The sequence below is a fragment of the Pocillopora verrucosa genome, chromosome 2 (genome assembly GCF_036669915.1).
Source record: "Pocillopora verrucosa isolate sample1 chromosome 2, ASM3666991v2, whole genome shotgun sequence".
In the NCBI taxonomy this organism is placed as follows: Eukaryota; Metazoa; Cnidaria; class Anthozoa; order Scleractinia; family Pocilloporidae; genus Pocillopora; species Pocillopora verrucosa.
Window position 1 is genome coordinate 13,454,906 of NC_089313.1, and position 18,599 is coordinate 13,473,504.

General features: G+C 39.2%; 1 protein-coding gene and 2 pseudogenes across 1 annotated transcript; all 3 read right to left on the reverse strand.

The window, feature by feature from the left end:
- Positions 1-2,681: 2,681 nt before the first annotated feature.
- On the reverse strand, positions 2,682-10,098 carry LOC136279251 (gametogenetin-binding protein 2-like; annotated as a pseudogene).
- Positions 10,099-10,354: 256 nt separating this feature from the next.
- Positions 10,355-12,433, reverse strand: LOC136276930 (E3 ubiquitin-protein ligase TRIM71-like; annotated as a pseudogene).
- A 1,376-nt stretch (positions 12,434-13,809) lies between these two features.
- Positions 13,810-16,454, reverse strand: LOC136279188 (E3 ubiquitin-protein ligase TRIM71-like). Its single transcript, XM_066162746.1, has one exon. The coding sequence runs from the start codon at positions 16,372-16,374 to the stop codon at positions 14,125-14,127; it is 2,250 nt and encodes a 749-aa protein (XP_066018843.1). The 5' UTR covers positions 16,375-16,454; the 3' UTR covers positions 13,810-14,124.
- Between the last annotated feature and the right edge of the window lie 2,145 nt (positions 16,455-18,599).

Sequence of the window (18,599 nt, forward strand, 5' to 3'; positions counted from 1 at the left end):
CGATGGCTAAGAGCGTGTATAGTCTCTTGCGATGAATGATTCCCTTCTGTTCTCCCTGAAAACCATGTGATCCCCCCACAAAAAATTAAATAAATAAGTAAAATCATTCGACCCCTTAGGCGATAAATGATAACTGGTCATGGCTCCTGAGATCTAATTTATCCTTTACTTAATTTTCCACAACTCGCTGGACAAAACAATTTAGAATTAGTATGAGACCAATATAAAACTAGGCAGGTCAAATGTTCGATGGCGTTTGTAATCTCATTCACTTTCTGACGATCCCGATGATTTTGGCAGGAGTATTCAAGGTTTCTTGGTTAGCACTGGAACCTTGTTTGAAAAAATTCCGTAAAGTTGGAACAAAGGCCTGGAAAGGCTGTACCATTAATGGAAATACTAAAAGTACGTGCGTGCTCTATACTTATTAAAATACTTCTCCCAAGGGCAATACAATTAAATTGGAAAATGACACGAAATGCCTCCGAAAAAGGAAAGATATCTTTGCCTCCTGTTGTCAATTAAATATTTTGCTGCCTCACGGCCTTTCTGCTGTACCGGACAAAACTAAGAAAGTCTGAACAAAATCAAAAGAGAAATTTCGTCAGGACAATTTTTTTTCGTCTGTTGCATCCGCAATAAAAATTTCAAAGCTGTCAAATTCCGGTAGCGCCTGATCTGCTCAGAAGACCAGCCAGTATAGTTTGCTAAAGGATTCCAACTCCAATTTATTCATCAAGTGACGACATACCAACAGGTATTTTCTTAGCATACCCTGACGTGTACTGATCATTATACGGACCTTACACATCCTTATATTTACCGTATACAATTCTTTATACTGACTGTATACGCCTCAAGGAAGGGTCCTTATACAGAGTATTTTATGCAGAGCTAGTAAAATGTTGATGACAGAAATTTGACTAGATAAACAACTTTTCTGCCAGTGCGGAAAGGCCCTTACAATTATTCCCTAAAAGACCCCAGATCTATAAGGTTGCAGTCGATCCGGTTGATTCAAACTTATCAGTTTACAAGGTGACTCAAGGTAAACAGATTAATCTTCGAATTTCTGCAAGGCAAAATTGGTGTGTGCCTAATTAACAACTCTTTTCCTTAATGATTTGAAGTTAGAGCGGTAAATTCAACTCAAAAATCTAACTAAAACGGTAAAACGTTTCCAGCTTCTACAGATCTCGTTAACCTAAGCTGGTCGCAAACTTTCCCCTCAATCATCTCCATAATAAGTTAATTTCACGAGATGGAGCCGGAGAAGCACGCCCACCGTTACGTTAGTTATAGATCTCGGTAGTGTCGACTGGTTACTTTCCATCTTCACTATAAAAAATAGACGGAACTTCCTTGTTTTGACTTATCTTAAACTGAACTGAAAAACGCCAGGTTTGCAGTTTAATTACTCCCTGGACCGACGCCTCTTTGTAACAAACAAAACCGAAAATCGAGTACGCCACTACACAGTGGACCACTCCAAGCCAAAGTCTGATCCTAATCTTTTGTCACTCCTATTGGTTGTCTGGAGACACGGTATCCACTTGTGGTCACGCACACCTCAAACCCACCTTCCAGGCCCGTTTGGCCTACGTGTAGCCTTACCCTTCCCCCCAAATGAAACGGAAGAGAGGGAGGGAGAGGGGAAACCTCGCATACGTCCCACCCTGGCGGGGAGGGTACTGCCTCACGTAGGCAAGGTCCCGCTTCTCCAACCTCCCGTTTGTTTACCGTCCCGAAAAGGATTGTTTTCTTTGTTTGGTACGTTTACGCTCAGGATTAAGGTACGAGGGTTTTAAATTCGAATATTACGAACTCACATCTACGACAAATTTTAGATCTGAGTCATTATAGAAAAAGGAAAGGCTCTCCATTTTATGAGGTGCATTTTAAAGTCAGGTTACTGAGTAAACGTAGAAAAAACGCACTAGGAACGAAGTTAAAGGGGAACAATACCTTTCAAACGTAACTTTTTCGTTGAAATTGCCCATTCCTTCGGGTGAAGTCGACCTCCGTGACCAACCCACACACGTCAGATGTGGAGATTAGAGACAGTTGATTGCTTCATAACTCATTTTGATTTGGTGATTGGTTATTAAACTCTTGGCCTCGATAAGAACTTTACTTGTTGCTAAAGTTATGGGTGTAAAGTAAAACCGAGCCAAGTTCTACCGCTTTGGGTCATCAGGCCCCATCCGTTTAACACATAGAGGCAGATTGACGAAGGGCAGATAAGCAAAAATTCAAATTGTCTTATTAAAATCTCCAACACTCCTCGCTTTCAATTGAAATTGTTCATTACTCTGGCATAAAATCCTTAATTAGAGTGATGTTCACCAGGTTCTGGAAGAAATATTCCATCAAACATCTCGGAGACACTTTCGCCTTACCATGAGTTCGAGCAAGGGGCATTTTTAAGTATAGCAATAAGTTTCAAAGAACAGGTACGAGCAAGCAAAAGAGGAGTCCCCGTGAAAAGTTACAGTCTTTGAAATTCATTTTTCGTTTACCCGCAAACACAAATTACTATTTGATATTTCTACAATGACACTCGGAAGTCCATAGCGGGGGAAATTCCCAAGACAAGTGAATAAACTTTGGTTCTGGTGAAAACGACTAAAAACAAAGATTTTATAAGTCGAGTAAAGATTCAGCCTGGATATCTGACAGTATCTGATTCAAGAGATTTATTTCCGTTTTCACATAAACTCATCCTGATTTACAGTGTAATCAGGGAGTAAAATTAAAATAAAGAATTAAAACAAGGGAGAACCTTTTTAACATTGCTACATCGCTGCACACCTTGCGGACTTCACTTGCATACAATAAACAACATCACACACACACATACACAATCTTTCCACCGTAACTACAGAAACCCGTGACTACTTTCTACCAACATGGATCGGGCAGGGAAGTTGTCTCTCTAGTACAGTCACTTTCCTACCCATCCCCACTATCCGCTGCCCATTTCCTATCGCCCATCTGCCCATCTCCTGTTGTGAGTGCATTTTTAACAAGGCCTAATGAACAATAGCGACGTTAAGACCCTCCTTAAGCGTCAATTAAAAATTGTTGGCGAAGTTTCTTTTGAAGCTTCCGTCGCTGCTGTGACACTGACGATTGGTTCGCTTTGAACCGTAGAATTTCCTGCTCGGATATACAGAGATCTTCCTCCGACGAAAAACACTCCTACGAAGTAAAATGAAGAAAGACGACAAAGGTTAATCGATAGTATACCAATCTAGAGAAAAGCGTCCTGTTGTTCACGATCCCAATATACATTTGTCTGACGTAACCTCTCGCATTAATTTATGATCGCGTGACCAGTCGCAACTGGCTCAGTGGTGCACAACGTGACGGAGAATACAAAATACTAACACGATAATAAAGACAAACGAAGATAAGTTAAAGACAAACTAGGAGGAAGTAAAGATAGCTAAGGATGGAGAAGACTTAAGCAGATTATACATATATTGCGCAGTCATTCGTTCTGTTGTAGAATACGCGTCGCCTGTATTTTCAGATCTGCCCGCAGTTCTATGCTGCGCTCTAGAAAGAATGCAAAAGCGTGCATTGTCAATTATTTTGCCTGGAGTATCGTACCAGGAAGCGCTGTGTCAGTCCGGCCTTGCGCCGTTGGAAGTTCGTAGGGCTGAGTCGTGCGTCAATTTCGTGAAAAGCGTTAAATCTGGCAACCCATTGCTTCCCATATGTGAGATGTTGTTGGTTAACAATGAATCAAAATACAATCTAAGGCACCAGCCTCAACACAAAGTTATTGTTAATACTAATAGGTTTAAAGATTTTGTAACGTTTCGTTATGCACACAGTATTGTTAATTAGGGTGTTGCGCTGTACATGTAATCCAGCCTCGTGGCTGCAATTGGTATTAATAAACAAACTACAACTACAACAGATTGTACATCAAAATTAAGAAAGACTATCTAAACTTAAGCTTTCTTTTTCAAGAAGCACAAATCGTGACGCAACAGGAAGTTTGAGATCAGGGGATATTCTACCCTTGAGGCTATCGGATCCCAGGGAAAACCTAAATTGCCATAGAGCGACGGAAGTATAGTTAAAAATAACTCACCATTGACTCTGTTCCTCCATCCTTCCAACCCATTAGCTTCAGGAGCCGTTTTTCTTCCTCATCAATATTTTCTACAAGCTTTTCTTCCTTTTCATGTCTCGGCGAGTTTTGCTAAAGAGATAGAAAATATTGAAACAATATTGAAGACTAGAATGAATGAATGAATGAGTGAATACTTTCATTGAATTAACGGTGAGGAAGGACAAAGTAACGATTTGCAAAATTACATTTGGCATCTTCCCTTTAGTCACGCAAGCTTCACACGGCAAAAAAGCGTGACCGCCTTGGTTAGAGTGACAAGATTGCATGACGATTGAAACTACCGCACAATAACCCTTTAACTCCCAAGATCTCATTAGTAATTCTCCTAACTGTCTGCCATACAGTTCTTGCGATGTTAGTTTAGAGAATTTGATATTGGATCAACTTATAATCCCCTAAATGATATTTTTCTTTATTCTCATCACTTGTCTGATTGAGATTGTATTGATATTGTTAGGAGAAATTCTCTCTTGGTCGCTCATGGGAGTGAAAAGAGATAACTAATCAAGCATCGTGAAGGGGTGTGGATAGGAGGCTTATATGTTTACCTTCTTCTCCTTGTTTTTGCCCTTCTTCTTTCTTCCCTTTCCATTATTGCTCTGTGGAGATCCACCACTTATTGGGCTCCCACTCAAACAATCTGTACATATATCCTCTTCCTCTCCTCCTAGCGTCGAAGAATCTTCGCCATGATTACACATGTCTCCACTCTGGTGTACCATCCTGGACCATTTATTGTACTCTGCTACGTACCTACAACAGATCACTTCAAGTCAATAAATGAAAGGAAAATAGTTGGGATTACAGCACAATTGCTTTTCAACCTTTAAACCAATACTGCGTCTAGACTCTAATTTATCAGCATCATCCATGAATCAAGCATTAAGGTCATGAGAACAAAGAAAATGAGAAGCTCCCGATTGTTTCACATATTCTCCTCGTCATTTCCTTAGGAAACGTAAAGCGAAAAGTATGGACAATATACACCTACTCACCTTCTACATACTTGTTTTAAGGCGCAAAAGATCAACCAGGAAAGGAAACTAGTAATTTTAGCGTCGGTTTAACTCTGAAGTACTTTATCAACTTTCTCCGTAACAAGCTCCACAAAAGTGTTTTCGATGCTAACAATCTGGCCCCGGTTGTTTGAAGGTTGGATAACACTTTCCGCTAAATAAATCTCTATCCATTGGATAGCCCTGCACCTTTATTTCACACTTATCCGCTAGATAGCAATTTATCCTTTATATAGCGATTTATCCTTTAGATAGCGTTTGCCACCCTTTGAGCAACTGGGTCTGGTAACCTGGAAAAGATACGTACCCGCAGTCACCATTCCTAAAACCCGATTTTTTGCTCTTGCTTCGCTCACAGTTGCTCAAGTCTTCACAACTGCACGGTGAACCGCCACTGTCTCCGTCATCTTCATCATCTTCACAGCTATCGCCATGTCCATTCATATCCCTTGTCTCTTCCACGATCTCATTCGTACATACCTCTTCCTCTTCCAATTCCTCCTCGTTTTTCGCAGTTTCCTCTGTTTGCAGTTCATTGTTCGCTGTCGAGATAGTTAAGTGAGTACCACATTTACATTTCTCTTTGCGTCTCGCTTTCTTTTTCAATCGCTTCTGCTCTCTTCTGAGTTCCTTGGCTCTCTCTGCCTCAGAAATCTCTTCGACGACTTGTTCCAGGCGCGATATGCCTTGCTTTTCTTCAACCGCCACCTGACAAAGTGAAAATGACACCCATGTAAAAAGCAACGCAAAACATCGCCAACCAACATTACTTGTTGCTGGAACTATGGTCAAGTTCCGTAAAGATAATCAACAGGTAAAATAACCTGGTTTTTCTTCGTTTGATCATGTAGTTGTTCCCTCGTTCTTTATTTCACTCCGTAACTACTGTGGATCGTTTGTTCCTTCGTTTGTTCATTTCTGTTTTTTGTTTGTTTTCTTTTTTGCATACCTTCGTATGATTTTGGTTTGATTGGGTTAGCAGTTAGAGCTTCCGTTGATCGTTCCGTGAAGCTAAGGAATTCGGTTCTTGTTTATTCAGTCAATCCTTCTATTCAAACTCTCGTCAATCCAACCATTCCCAAGCAAATAACGAATAGAAAGTCAAGAAATAAAATGAAAGCGCCTCTTATCTTTCCTCAAAACTTTTCCTTAGAGCTTCCACCCCCAGATAAAACAGCATCTGCCACGTTTGCTCCTCAGCCCTCAGTTTCTGCCACAGTCGATGAAGTCTTTCCCACAAGTGAATACTGAGACACGTTAACACCTTCAAGATGGACCGAAAACAAAATGGTTTAAATCAGTACGGAAAGAAACCTCACCGATACTAACCACCAGCTAACCTTGTTGCGGAAAAGTAGTTTTAGGGAATATAACGATATTGGTAAGTGGAAAGAACATCCTCCAACATAAAGCAACCGATTGACACCACCTTGAAGTTCTAACAGACTTAGAGCAAAATTTTCCTACCTCTTCCTGGGCAATGTCCAGTGTCTTAGCATGCCTTTCTCTCCTCCTATCACAAAACATAAAAAACAAACTTATGAATCGAAGTCAGTACTCTGTTAACAAAGTGTTTTGAATCTACTTTAGCGGTACGCCACATTCTTAACCCTTTAACCTCTGAGGGTGACTAGCATCTAATTTCTCACTAAGGTATCACTGCTAAACCAAACATTAAGCTCAAGAAAAATTGAGGAAATGCTCATCAACTTGAACAGCTCTTGAGTTTTAACTTAAATCTCCTTATCAGAGCCGTAGGAAATGTATCAAGAACAGTATGGAGAATATACACGCTGATGTTAGGCTTTAAAGGGTTAAGAAAAAATTCAGGAACGAATCTAAAAGAAGTAGTGCTTTAAGCAAGGTTCTCTTTAGAGAGAGGGTATGGCGGAGCTTCTCCAATGATGCCTTACAGGCATTTTAAAGTATCCCTAGCTTTTGATTATGATAAATTACCACTTCTTCTCACCAAGGCACACGGGGGATGGGATAGCACTCTTACACTCTTTCACCCAACAGCAAGATCGCATCACAAGAAACAACCTATTATGACAGAGCTCCTTAAAGCTCCCGTGAGTGAAAAGCTTTTCGTTTTTACTGATCAACCTTATTTCTTTTTTTATAAACCAAGTTAAATGAAAAGGAAAAAGGAGATGGTCATAACCACATGAAAAATAATGATGATGCTTTTGAAAAGCCTCAACATGAGCTACAACAGGAAACAAGTATTGCATACCCAGCTCTGGTTCTGCCCGTCCGATTAAATGTGCAATGTATCAGCCTGTATCACACAGTACATGGACATGGCGCTCTTGAGGACAGCTTTTAGGACCATCATACAAAGTAGGACAGTAACTAAATGAGTCAGGAAAGAAACATTGCTCGTTAATCTATGAGACAGTTAAAAAAAAAGACAGAACAGATAAATCTGCTTATCAGGTTTTCGATAGCAGCAGAGCAGGTGTAGGTGTAGGTGTAGGTGTAGGTGAGGTACTCAGTATTTTCTTAGTGAAAATTAAGCTGCCATCTTTGGTTTTTACAGCAGTGGAAAAGCAAGGGAGAGAAAAGCAATTGTACCAAGGGGGTAAGCAACAGTCAAAAGAAAGGAGAGGCCCCTTTCCATCCATTCTAGTGCTACATGGAAACCAAACATGAGCAGTGGAATAAAGGATTGCAGCTTTTAATGTTGACCCCTATTAAGACACCTGCACCACAGGCTGGTTTGTTGAGAAAGGAAACCTGAGAATCCTAGAGAAAATCCCTTAGCAAGACCAAAAAACCATTCAAACTTCTGTCACAACAAGTCTACAATCAAACCGAGCTCACAGCTTGGGAAATTAAGCACTCTCACCAGGTATATTGTTGCCTTTACATCACTTCATACCTACCCCTTTTCACTCGGCCCATCCAAATCTCCTACCAGAATACTGTATGCCCTCAAAACTTTCGATTTACATTCAGTACAAAATCTACAACAACAACAACAAATAAGTTACACTGAGCTAAGTAATCATGATGAACTTCAAGTGAACAGCTTTTGTGAAAATGTGTCTACTGGTTAAAAGTAGAAGAGCATTACCATACTACTAATCTAGGAGTTACACGGTAAAATAAAACATGCACATGTACATGTACTCCCTAGTGTGACCAAAAAGAAATTTCTCCTTACAATATTAACACAAATTCAAATAAAAAGGTGATGAGAAAGAAAGGAGAACATAAACTTGGATATGTTGTTTTAATTGACAAAAAATTATCAAAGCCAAACTTGTAATAAATGTATGAAGTACAGAGCAGAGAATTGATCTTTTTATCTTGGAGTTAAAGGGTTCAGGGCACTTGGACATTAAGGAACTCAGTAGAAAAAAATCAACAGATGTAAGAAAAACATCTATGTACATTTACCCATGTTTTCCGAGGTAATTTTCCAATGTGTCAAGCAGAGCATCGGAGTCAATCAGCATCACCTGTTTGAGGGAGAGAATTTGTTAGTACATTGTGACAATTAAATGCCTTTTTTATCATCTTTTAGTCAGTGGGAAAATTGTAAATGATTTCATGTCAGTTTTACAGTCAAGCATTCCTGTGCATTAAGTGAGAGTGTCTCTCAAAACAAGAGAGAAGTGTCATTAGTAACTGATGTATTTTACTGCTTCAAACAAAGTCAAACCTCGGCTTCTGGTAGCTGATTTTGCCATGCTTTTTAAGATTAATTGTAGGATGTTTTGGTTGTATCCAACTATGTTTCAAGTCCTATGGGTCAATGGAAGACATTGTGATCCAACGCCACAGTGAAATTAAGTTACAACATTTCAATAGAGCTGAGTGTCATAGTCTCACAGAACAGGCCCCAGTTACATAGAGGGCATACACCATAAGAGGCTATCCTATAAATAAATCCCTATCTAGCAGATCAGTGATAGCAAAACATACTGAGCTATCCACCCAATTGAAGTGAGGAATTAAAAAGAAAAATTCCAGTTACTTATTACAGAGCAGACATAAAAGAATAGATTGTCAAAACTTAAAAAAATTGGTAAATTTTTACTCTGACAAGGATGGCAAGTGTCTACAACTTTTGCACAAAGGTTCATTGAACAACAAAACCACAACAATGTGATCAATTATGTAACTCCATCCACAGGAGCCTAAACAAAACAAACAACACACTCTGTAAGATTTAGATCACTGTCATATCACAGTGTTCGATTTGATAAATAACAACTGAGCATTACTGCAAATTCCACAGTCCTTCATCCACCATCAATCAATAGGAGGACTCAGCTGGTGGTTGTTTAGGGCACTTGATGAAAATAAGAATGACAGATCCACTTAACCCTTTAAACCCTAAGATTGACCAGCTTCTTATTTCTCCCTACAATATCAGCCCTTAATCACACATTAAGGTCATGAGAATGAAGTGAATGATCACCATGAAAAGAACCCTTAGATCAGCAAACAGATTCTCCTTGTCAGTGCCTTAGGAAATATATAAAGAACAGTCTGGGAATATGCATACCGATGCTAAGATGTAAAGGGTTAAAAAGGAATAAAGCATGGGTTTCTTCTGTTATTCTGTCTCAAAGTTCATGCAGTCTCATGACTTAGCACTTGAAAGTACACATTTAAACTTTAACTTAACAAGCTATCAATCAGTTTTTGATGTAGGGACATGATGCATCATGTAATTTTAGTGCAGCACTGTAAGAATTTTTAATTAGTTGTTTCTGGCAAGTGTAAAACACACCTTCTGCTTTCTAAACTGTCCATTACAGTGGCTGGTAAGAATAAAACAGAGTCATAAAACCTAAAACACAAACACAAACTTAAAACAGAATCACAAAATCCACAACACTAACACAAAACTCTACAAGTTTGTATTTCTGTTGTAGTTTTTGTGACTCTGTTTTGTTCTTACCAGCCACTGTAGTCCATTCACTCTTCTCATTAAACCCAGTAGTAAGTTCCTACCTCAGTGATAAGTTTCCAAATTTACAAAGTTAAAAATAGCTTAAGGAGGAGTAATGGCTGTAACAAACTCCTTGCCTCTGATGTAGCATTACTTATTGTTTCAATCAATCAATCATCCCAACTTTATTTATCAAGGGTGGCACAAAATGGTTACAATGCTGATACACTTGTGGCCCTCCTACAGCATTTGAGTACATTTGAATGAAATGTTGTTTCATTTCTAAACATGATTATACTAAGAATGTATAGCAGCATTTTTAATTTGTAGTTTTACATCATTATAAACTTGATCTCAAAGAAAAATATTGAAATATGTTCCATGATTGATCAAACTAAGATTGTAAACAAGATGAACTTAAAAACTACCCTTAAGTTAATGGAGATTCTCTGAAATTTGCAACGTTGTAGGTTTTATTAAAGTTCACACGGTTGTAGGTTTTGTTGAAGTTTCGATAACCAGTGAGAAGATTCTTGCAGATCATATAAAACACTAGCTGATAGCAGTTACATGTATGAAAGATTTGATGAAGTAGATTCAAATATGTTTGGGCAACGTGATGTTATATCTACTCAAATATGTGAATGCGATGGGTCAAATAGTCAGAAACAACTACCGGTATGCGACTGTCGCTAAGCACTGCAGTAGAGATAACAGTATTAAATTCTCCTTCCTTATTTTCTTTTGATCCAAATTTTGTTACAAATTTTCCACTCAGCTCAAATACCACAACTCTGTGGTTTGAAGTCTCATAAACCATCAGGTGTCCTGCTTTCTTAACTGACAAATGATGAGGGTTATTGAACTCCCCCTTCCCCTTCCCCTTATTTCCAAATTTGTATAGAAAATTACCATTTCCAGCAAACACTTTGATACAATGTTCGTTTGCATCTGACACTATCTGATATTTGTCATATTGTACGTAGTGAGAGGGGAAGGTAAGAGAACCCTCATCCCTGAATTTACATAAGTAATGACCATCAGGAGAAAAGATCTTAATTGATTCGTTATACCTATCAGCAACAATAATATTGCCTTTGTTATCTACAGATAAACCATGAGGATAATCCAGCTGGTGATCAAGATTTCCTTTACCACCAAACTGGCTCAGGTACTCACCCTGCTCACTGAACAGTTAAACAAGGCTGTTTAAAGAGTATCCACCACTATAATGTTATTATTCTTATCAAATGCTTCTCCTCTGGGACGAGTGAGTTTTCCCTGTTTATCACCGTTTCTACTGAATAACTGAACCCAGTGGTTACCAGTATCAGTCACTGCCATTTCATCGCGTTCATTCACTGCCGCTCCCCAGGGTTTGTTTAACATTCAAGCAGACGAACCTCGTTGGCCAAAAGATAAAACAGGACAGAACTGTCTGGGTTTAACTAGAGTCGGAAAGGGACTGCCTCGAACTTGTTCTTCGCTCACTTTCACTACTGTCTCTTACCTTTCACTATCTTTGGGGAAATAGCTGATCTTGTAGCTCCCATCTTTATTACCCTGAACTCTCACTTCCGTCGCACAGTCATGGCCTTGCCGATTTTTAATTTTCACTGTTATTCGGTCACGCTTCTCGTGGCATTGTCCTTCAGCATTTCTTTATGTGAAAACAAAGTTCGCTTGAATTCCAACCATCGCTTCAGTGCGTCCTTTTCCTTCAGCAGTTAATTGATCCGCTTTGTTTTGGCCGAGAAACGTATTCACGTGCACGGCTGTTCTTGTTGTCGCATGTTGTCCTTCGATGTCATGACGTCATGGCGTTTACCAGCTAGTCATTTTCTCAGTATTCCTAAAGGTCATTTTGTTTTTTGTCTCAGTTTATGGATGATCATATCTCCTTCTTGAGAACAGTCTGTCGACTTCATGACAAAGGACTTTCAAGGAAGACAGTCTGACAAAAGCTTATTCAAAAACGAGCTTTCCGTTCAATTCAAAATGATATCGACCAGGGTTTTGAAGAAATTTCTCCCAAATGGGTCCTCTCGGTAAGGAAAAGAATACTTTATCAAGTCCGAGAAAACTCAGTTCGACAAAAAATTATTTCAACTTCAAACAACCCATTATGTGGACATCTCATCATGAACAAGACTGCTCTTGTGTGAAAAAACCTAGAGGGCGCCCTCCATATCAAGCAAACAAACAAATGGTGTCTAAACTGATTGAACCGCGTTCCCTGAAATTCACCCAGAACTTCCGCAATTACGAGACATTTCCGATTTATGTGGAAAATGCAGATGAGATTGAAGCAAATACGTTATTTGATCGGTCGCTACCTTCCACGAGGTGCTTTTTAGACATCTCACCGGAAAGGGCACCCTTAAAGCCGTTGTCACAGTGGATTTGGACCCCCGGATCGCAGATTTGGATCCCCCCACCAAACTTTTCTTTTAAGCGTCGATTTTATCATATTTGATAACTAATTCTATTTGCAAGCTTTTTGTCGATGTTCCTTTCAATTACAACACAACATTCCTCAATAAAGGTAAAGAAAAACAGCCATTTCGCTCCAATCCTGCCGCATTTATTAGAGCGAGTCGTACGGTATACGCAAGAATTAGATGCGAACAAACTACTGCATTCGAACGATTGAAATTGTAACAATAAATCTTTGCTTCTTCTGATGCGAATCAACATTGATACGAAACCGCATAATAATAGTGGAGACTGTTGCGTCCAGTCACAAAAATAACTCAGTCCGATTTTCTAATTAAATAACATTAAACAGTTTCTGAACAAGAAGGAAGTAACAACTCCTACTACAAGTCGTTCGTAAAGCCTATTATAAGAAAAAATGTTTCTATTCTGAACTATTGGAACTCTCAGCTTATTTTCAGATGCAAATCAACATGTCTACGTCTTAACTAAAGTGGAGACTATTTCATCGAACGCAATCTTATTTTTTCTAATTTTAACGATTATTAACTGTTGAGGGATCTGAATCTGCAGTGTACCATGTCGTCTCAACACTTGGGCATTGAACAATAACAAAATAAATAAGTGTCATAAGTTTGTCTCTTACTTAATCTAGCGGTGTTCGACTATCGCGGAAAAGGTTCAAAAACGACCTTTCTCCGAACATTGAACAAAATGCTTGCACATTTTCCCTTGGCCAAAAGAAAATTTCTAGCTGCCAGTTCGTATGCATCGGCGATACGCATATGTTGAATTAAAAACATACTTTAGTACGTACTGAAACGGAAAGTATTATCTATTTCTACGAGAACGTTAAGGATGATGTTTTCACTCGTTTCTGTTGGGGTGGGGGGGGTCCCAATCTGCGGAGGGGGGTTCATATCCGCTAGCGGATTTGGACCGGGGGGTCTAAATCCGCTAGGACACCGGAACGGTGGAATGACAGAATGGTGGAATGGCAGAGAACTTCGCAAAATCCTTAACACCGAACGGCGGAAAATTACCCCAAGTCCTTGGAGACGAAGCGGCGGAAAAATTACCCGAAATCCTAAAAGACAGAACGGCGGAAACTACCCCAAATCCTAAAACATTTTTAAGGTTTTTCTCATCTTAGCTTTCTTTCATAATAAATGAGGTATAATTGTAACCTTCCCAGATATATTGGACTAAAATCAGTCGGAAAGTTTCAAATCACTCCTTTTTGTTTTTGCCAAGTGATAACTATACAGCGAAGTTTGCAAATGCAATCACAAATACTTTAATGACACATTTCTACCGTTTGATTATTTGCAATTTTTGAGTTTGGAGCCTTTTTCTGAGTTAAACCAGTGGAGCAGATGATCTGTTTTATGACAATAGTAGTAAATTCTGTAATTACTTAATTCACAATGTCATATAAAATAGGTGTAACAAGATATTTATCTTGAATGTAGCATTAATTGAAACTATAGTGTTGTAGTTTCATTGACCATTCAGAAGATTCTTACAGAGAATATAAATCCCGTGTTGAAAGCAGTTTCATGTTTAAAAGTTTGAAAAAATGAGCTCAAATCTGGTAAGACATAGTGATGTGATGTCTATTCAAATATCTGAATGCGATGGTTGTAAAAGTCAGACACAACTATTCGACCATCACTGAGCACTGCAGTAGAGATAGGGAGATTAAATTCTCCTCTTTTCACTCCTTTTGATCCAAATTTTGTTACAAATTTTCCACTTAGCTCAAATACTTGTACTCTGTTATTATATGTATCACAGACCATCAGGTGTCCTTCCTTGTTAACTGATAAACAATGAGGGTTATTGAACTCTCCATCCCCTTCCCCCTTATTTCCAAATTTGTATAGAAAGTTACCATTTCTATCAAACACTTTGATACAATGTTCATCTCCGTCTGACACTATCATATATTTGTCATATTGTATGCAGTGAAAGGGATAGGTAAAAGAACCCTCACCCCCGAATTTACTTAAATAATGCCCGTCAGGAGAAAAGATCTTAATTGATTTGTTACCGCCATCAACAACAAGAATATTGCCTTTAGTATCTACAGATACACCGAGAAGATTAGACGGCTTGTGATCAAGATTTCCCTTACCACCAAACTGGCTCAGGTACTCACCCTGCTCACTGAACAATTGAACACGGTGGTTACCGCTGTCCACGACTATAATGTTATTAGTCTCATGTATTGTTATTCCGCGTGGGTAATTAAATTCTCCTTGTTTATTACCTTGTCTAACAAACGACCGTAAGTAAGTTCCATCACTACTGAATACCTGAACCCTGTTGTTACCTTGTTCAGTCACTACAATTTCATCACTTTCATTCACTGCCACTCCCCAGGGTTCTTTTAATACTCCAGCAGACGAACTTCGTTGTCCAAAAGATAGCACGGGTCTGAATTTTCTGGGTTTCACTCGAACCGGAAATGGACTGCCTGGAACATATTCTTCGTTTAGTTTAACTTCTGCCTTACATCTTCCAGTTTCTTTGGAAAAATAACCGACGTTATAGCTACCATCTTTCATATCTTGGACTCGCACTTCCGTCGCACAGTCATGGCCTTGCTGATTTTTAATTTCCACTGTTACTCGGCCACGCTTGTCGTGGCATTGTCGTCCTTCAGCATTTCTTGTCGTCAAAACAAATTTCGCTTGAATTCCAACGATCGCCTCAGTGAGTCCTTCTCCTTCAGCAGTTGCTTGATCCGCTCTGGTCTCGCTGAGAAACGCTCTGATGGAGCCAATTCCCTCGTGGATTGCTTTTGTCTTCAAAGCTTTGTTTTCCTCGAAAATAAGTTCACTTGAATCTTCAAGGTTGCAGTCCACTTCTTCTCTCTCATCATCAACTCCTTTCAAGAGTGTTGTGTTTTGTGAGTCATCGAACTGTGCAAGCTCTGCGTTTGTGCTCCGTTGTAATAGTGTTTCAGATTTTCCTACAGCTGTTTCGACCATTTTTACTTTGTTTTCAATCTCGATCCTTTGTATTCGCAAACGTTCCAGGTACTGTTGTGCCTCATGATCCGCTTCAGAAAAGATTTCCTGTTTCTTGGCTTCGATGACAGCAGTCATGCTTTCGGCAAACTGTTGCGCGCATCTTTTTACTTTTGCCACTTGGGTTTGGATTCTATCACAGCTTTCGTCAAGTTGAGATATTTTGTTTCTCATTCTTTGCACTTTTGCTTTTCTGGACTCAATCTCAGACAGGATTTGCAATTTCTTTTCATTTGCCGCTTCTTCCAGTAGTATCTTAACATGTCCATCGTGAGTGGTTGCAACACAAGAATTGCAAATGGCTTGTTCACATTTCTTACAGAAGAATTCCAATTCTTTCTTTTCGTGGCCTGGTCGTGGGCAAAATGCTGGTCGTTTTAAGACATCCTCGATGTCTTGATCTTCAAAATCGTTCAGTGCAAGAACTCGGTGTTCTTTATTTACTCGAATAATGTTGTGGCCAGTGATACACTCGTCACACCAGAACGCGCAGCACTGAAAACAGTAGAGACTTTCTACTCTGCGTTTGTCGCAGTTTCCGCATTTGACTCCAGTAGAACTGCAGTCCCTTATGGCCAACACATCTAGTAAGCTGTTGATGCGAAAGTTTGTGGGCAGATCTTTAAGATTTCCTCCAGGGACTTGACTCTCCCCTCGACACTCAGGACATGTTATGACATCATGGCGGCCGCTGGTTCTTTGGATTCCTGCTAAACAGTGGAGGCAAAAGCTGTGCAAACATGGAAGCTGCTTTGGTTCAGTAAATGTGACCATACACACAGAGCAGGATACTTCTTCATGAAGATTGGCGAGCAACGTTTTGATATCCATGATTAAAGGCTCGATAAAGCTTTCGCTTCATGTATCAAACAGGCGTAAAACAAATTATAAAGTAGTCATGTGATAGAAATGCTATTAATATTGACCAATTATACGAGAGTTGTCTTTGGCATATTCGATATGCAAGATTTCTGAGAATCGTGTAAATTTACCTTGACCTCACACATTCAAAGGCTTATTATGCAGTTGTAGACAGACATGTTTTTAATCAGATGATGGACAGTTTTCGAAAGAGTGGCTGACCTTCAGAATGGCCTCGACCAATCGCTGACTTTTACAGAGCGTGTTTGAGAAGAGCGTGATTCTAAAGGAAATTTCCATTGATTATCGGTCAGATCTGTATTTCCATAAAAATGCGCGTAGAATGCATTTATTTGAACCGGCCATGAAAAGAGACCGTTACCCGTACTTGTTATAGGGAGAGAAATTTGTGTTTGACTCTATTTTGCTTTCATTTCCGTTAAGTTTAAATAAGACAAAATGAGTAGGACTTATTTACCTCGTTCTATTAACATATAGATTCCAGTCAAATATATCAATAATAATATATATCCTGTTTTGAAGGTAGCATTTTAAGTTTGAAACAGAGGAAACTGAAAATCTCTTGAATACGCCAGAGAAAAGTACTCAAACTTCTGAAGGATTTTGGTCGTGTCATAATAAAAGTTTCCTGATACCTCCCCGTAGGCTGTGTATATTCTAATGACCCCCCCCCCACCCTTATAGACAGTCAATTTTCAATAGTCCTTGCTTTATAAACCGTTAGCGATGGCTAAGAGAGTGTATAGTCTCTTGCGATGAATGATTCCCTTCTGTTCTCCCTGAAAACCATGTGACCCCCCCCCCCCAACAAAAAATTAAATAAATAAGTAAAATCATTCGACCCCTTAAGCGATAAATGATAACTGGTCATGGCTTCTGAGATCTAATTTATCTTCTACTTAATTTTCCACAACTCGCTGGACAAAGCAATTTAGAATTAGTACGAGACCAATATAAAACTAGGCAGGTCAAATGTTCGATGGCGTTTATAATCTCATTCACTTTCTGACGATCCCGACGATTTTGGCAGGAGCGTTCAAGGTTTCTTGGTTAGCACTGGAACCTTGTTTGAAAAAATTCCGTAAAGTTGGAACAAAGGCCCGGCAGTGCCGTACCATTAATGGAAATACTAAAAGTACGTGCGTGCTCTATACTTATTAAAATACTTCTCCTAAGGGCAATACAATTAAATTGGAAAATGACACGAAATGCCTCCGAAAAAGAAAGATGCCTCCTGTTGTCAATTAAATATTTTGCTGCATCACGGTCTTTCCGCTGTACCGGACAAAACAAAAAAAGTCTGAACAAAATCAAAAGAGAAAATTTCGTCATGACAATTTTTTTCGTCTGTTGCATCCGCAGTAAAAATTTCAAAGCTGTCAAATTCCGGTAGCGCCTGATCTGCTCAAAAGACCAGCCAGTATAGTTTGGTAAAGGTTCCAACTCTAATTTATTCATCAAGTGATGACATACCTACAGGTATTTTATAGCATACCCTGACGTGTACTGATCATTATACGGACCTTACACATCCTTATATTTACCGTATACAATTGTGTATACTGACTGTATACGCCTCAAGGAAGGGTCCTTATACAGAGTATTTTATGCAGTGCTAGTAAAATGTTGGTGATGACAGAAATTTGACTAGATAAACAACTTTCCGCCAGTGCGGAAAGGCCCTTACAATTATTCCCTGAAAGACCCCAGATCTATAAGGTTGCAGTCGATCCGGTTGATTCAAACTTATTAGTTTACGAGGTGACTCAAAGTAAACAGGTTAATCTTCGAATTTCTACAAGGCAAAATTGGCGTGTGGTTAATTAACAACTCTTTTCCCTAATGATTTGAAGTGAAAGCGGTAAATTCAACTCAAAAATCTAACTAAAACGGTGAAATGTTTCCAGCTTCTACAGATCTCGTTAACCTAAGCTGGTCGCAAACTTTCCCCTCAATCATCTCGATAATAAGTTAATTTCACGAGATGGAGCCGGAGAAGCACGCCCATCGTTACGTTAGTCATAGATCTCGGTAGTGTCGACTGGTTACTTTCCATCTTCACTATAAAAAATAGACGCAGCTTCCTTGTTTTGACTTATCTTAAACTGAACTGAAAAAACGCCAGGTTTGCAGTTTAATTACTCCCTGGACCGACGCCTCTTTGAAACAAACAA

Coding starts and splice junctions, on each gene's coding strand:
- LOC136279188 (XM_066162746.1), bottom strand. CDS start 16,374: ATGGATATCAAAACGTTGCTCGCCAATCTTCATGAAGAAGTATCCTGC.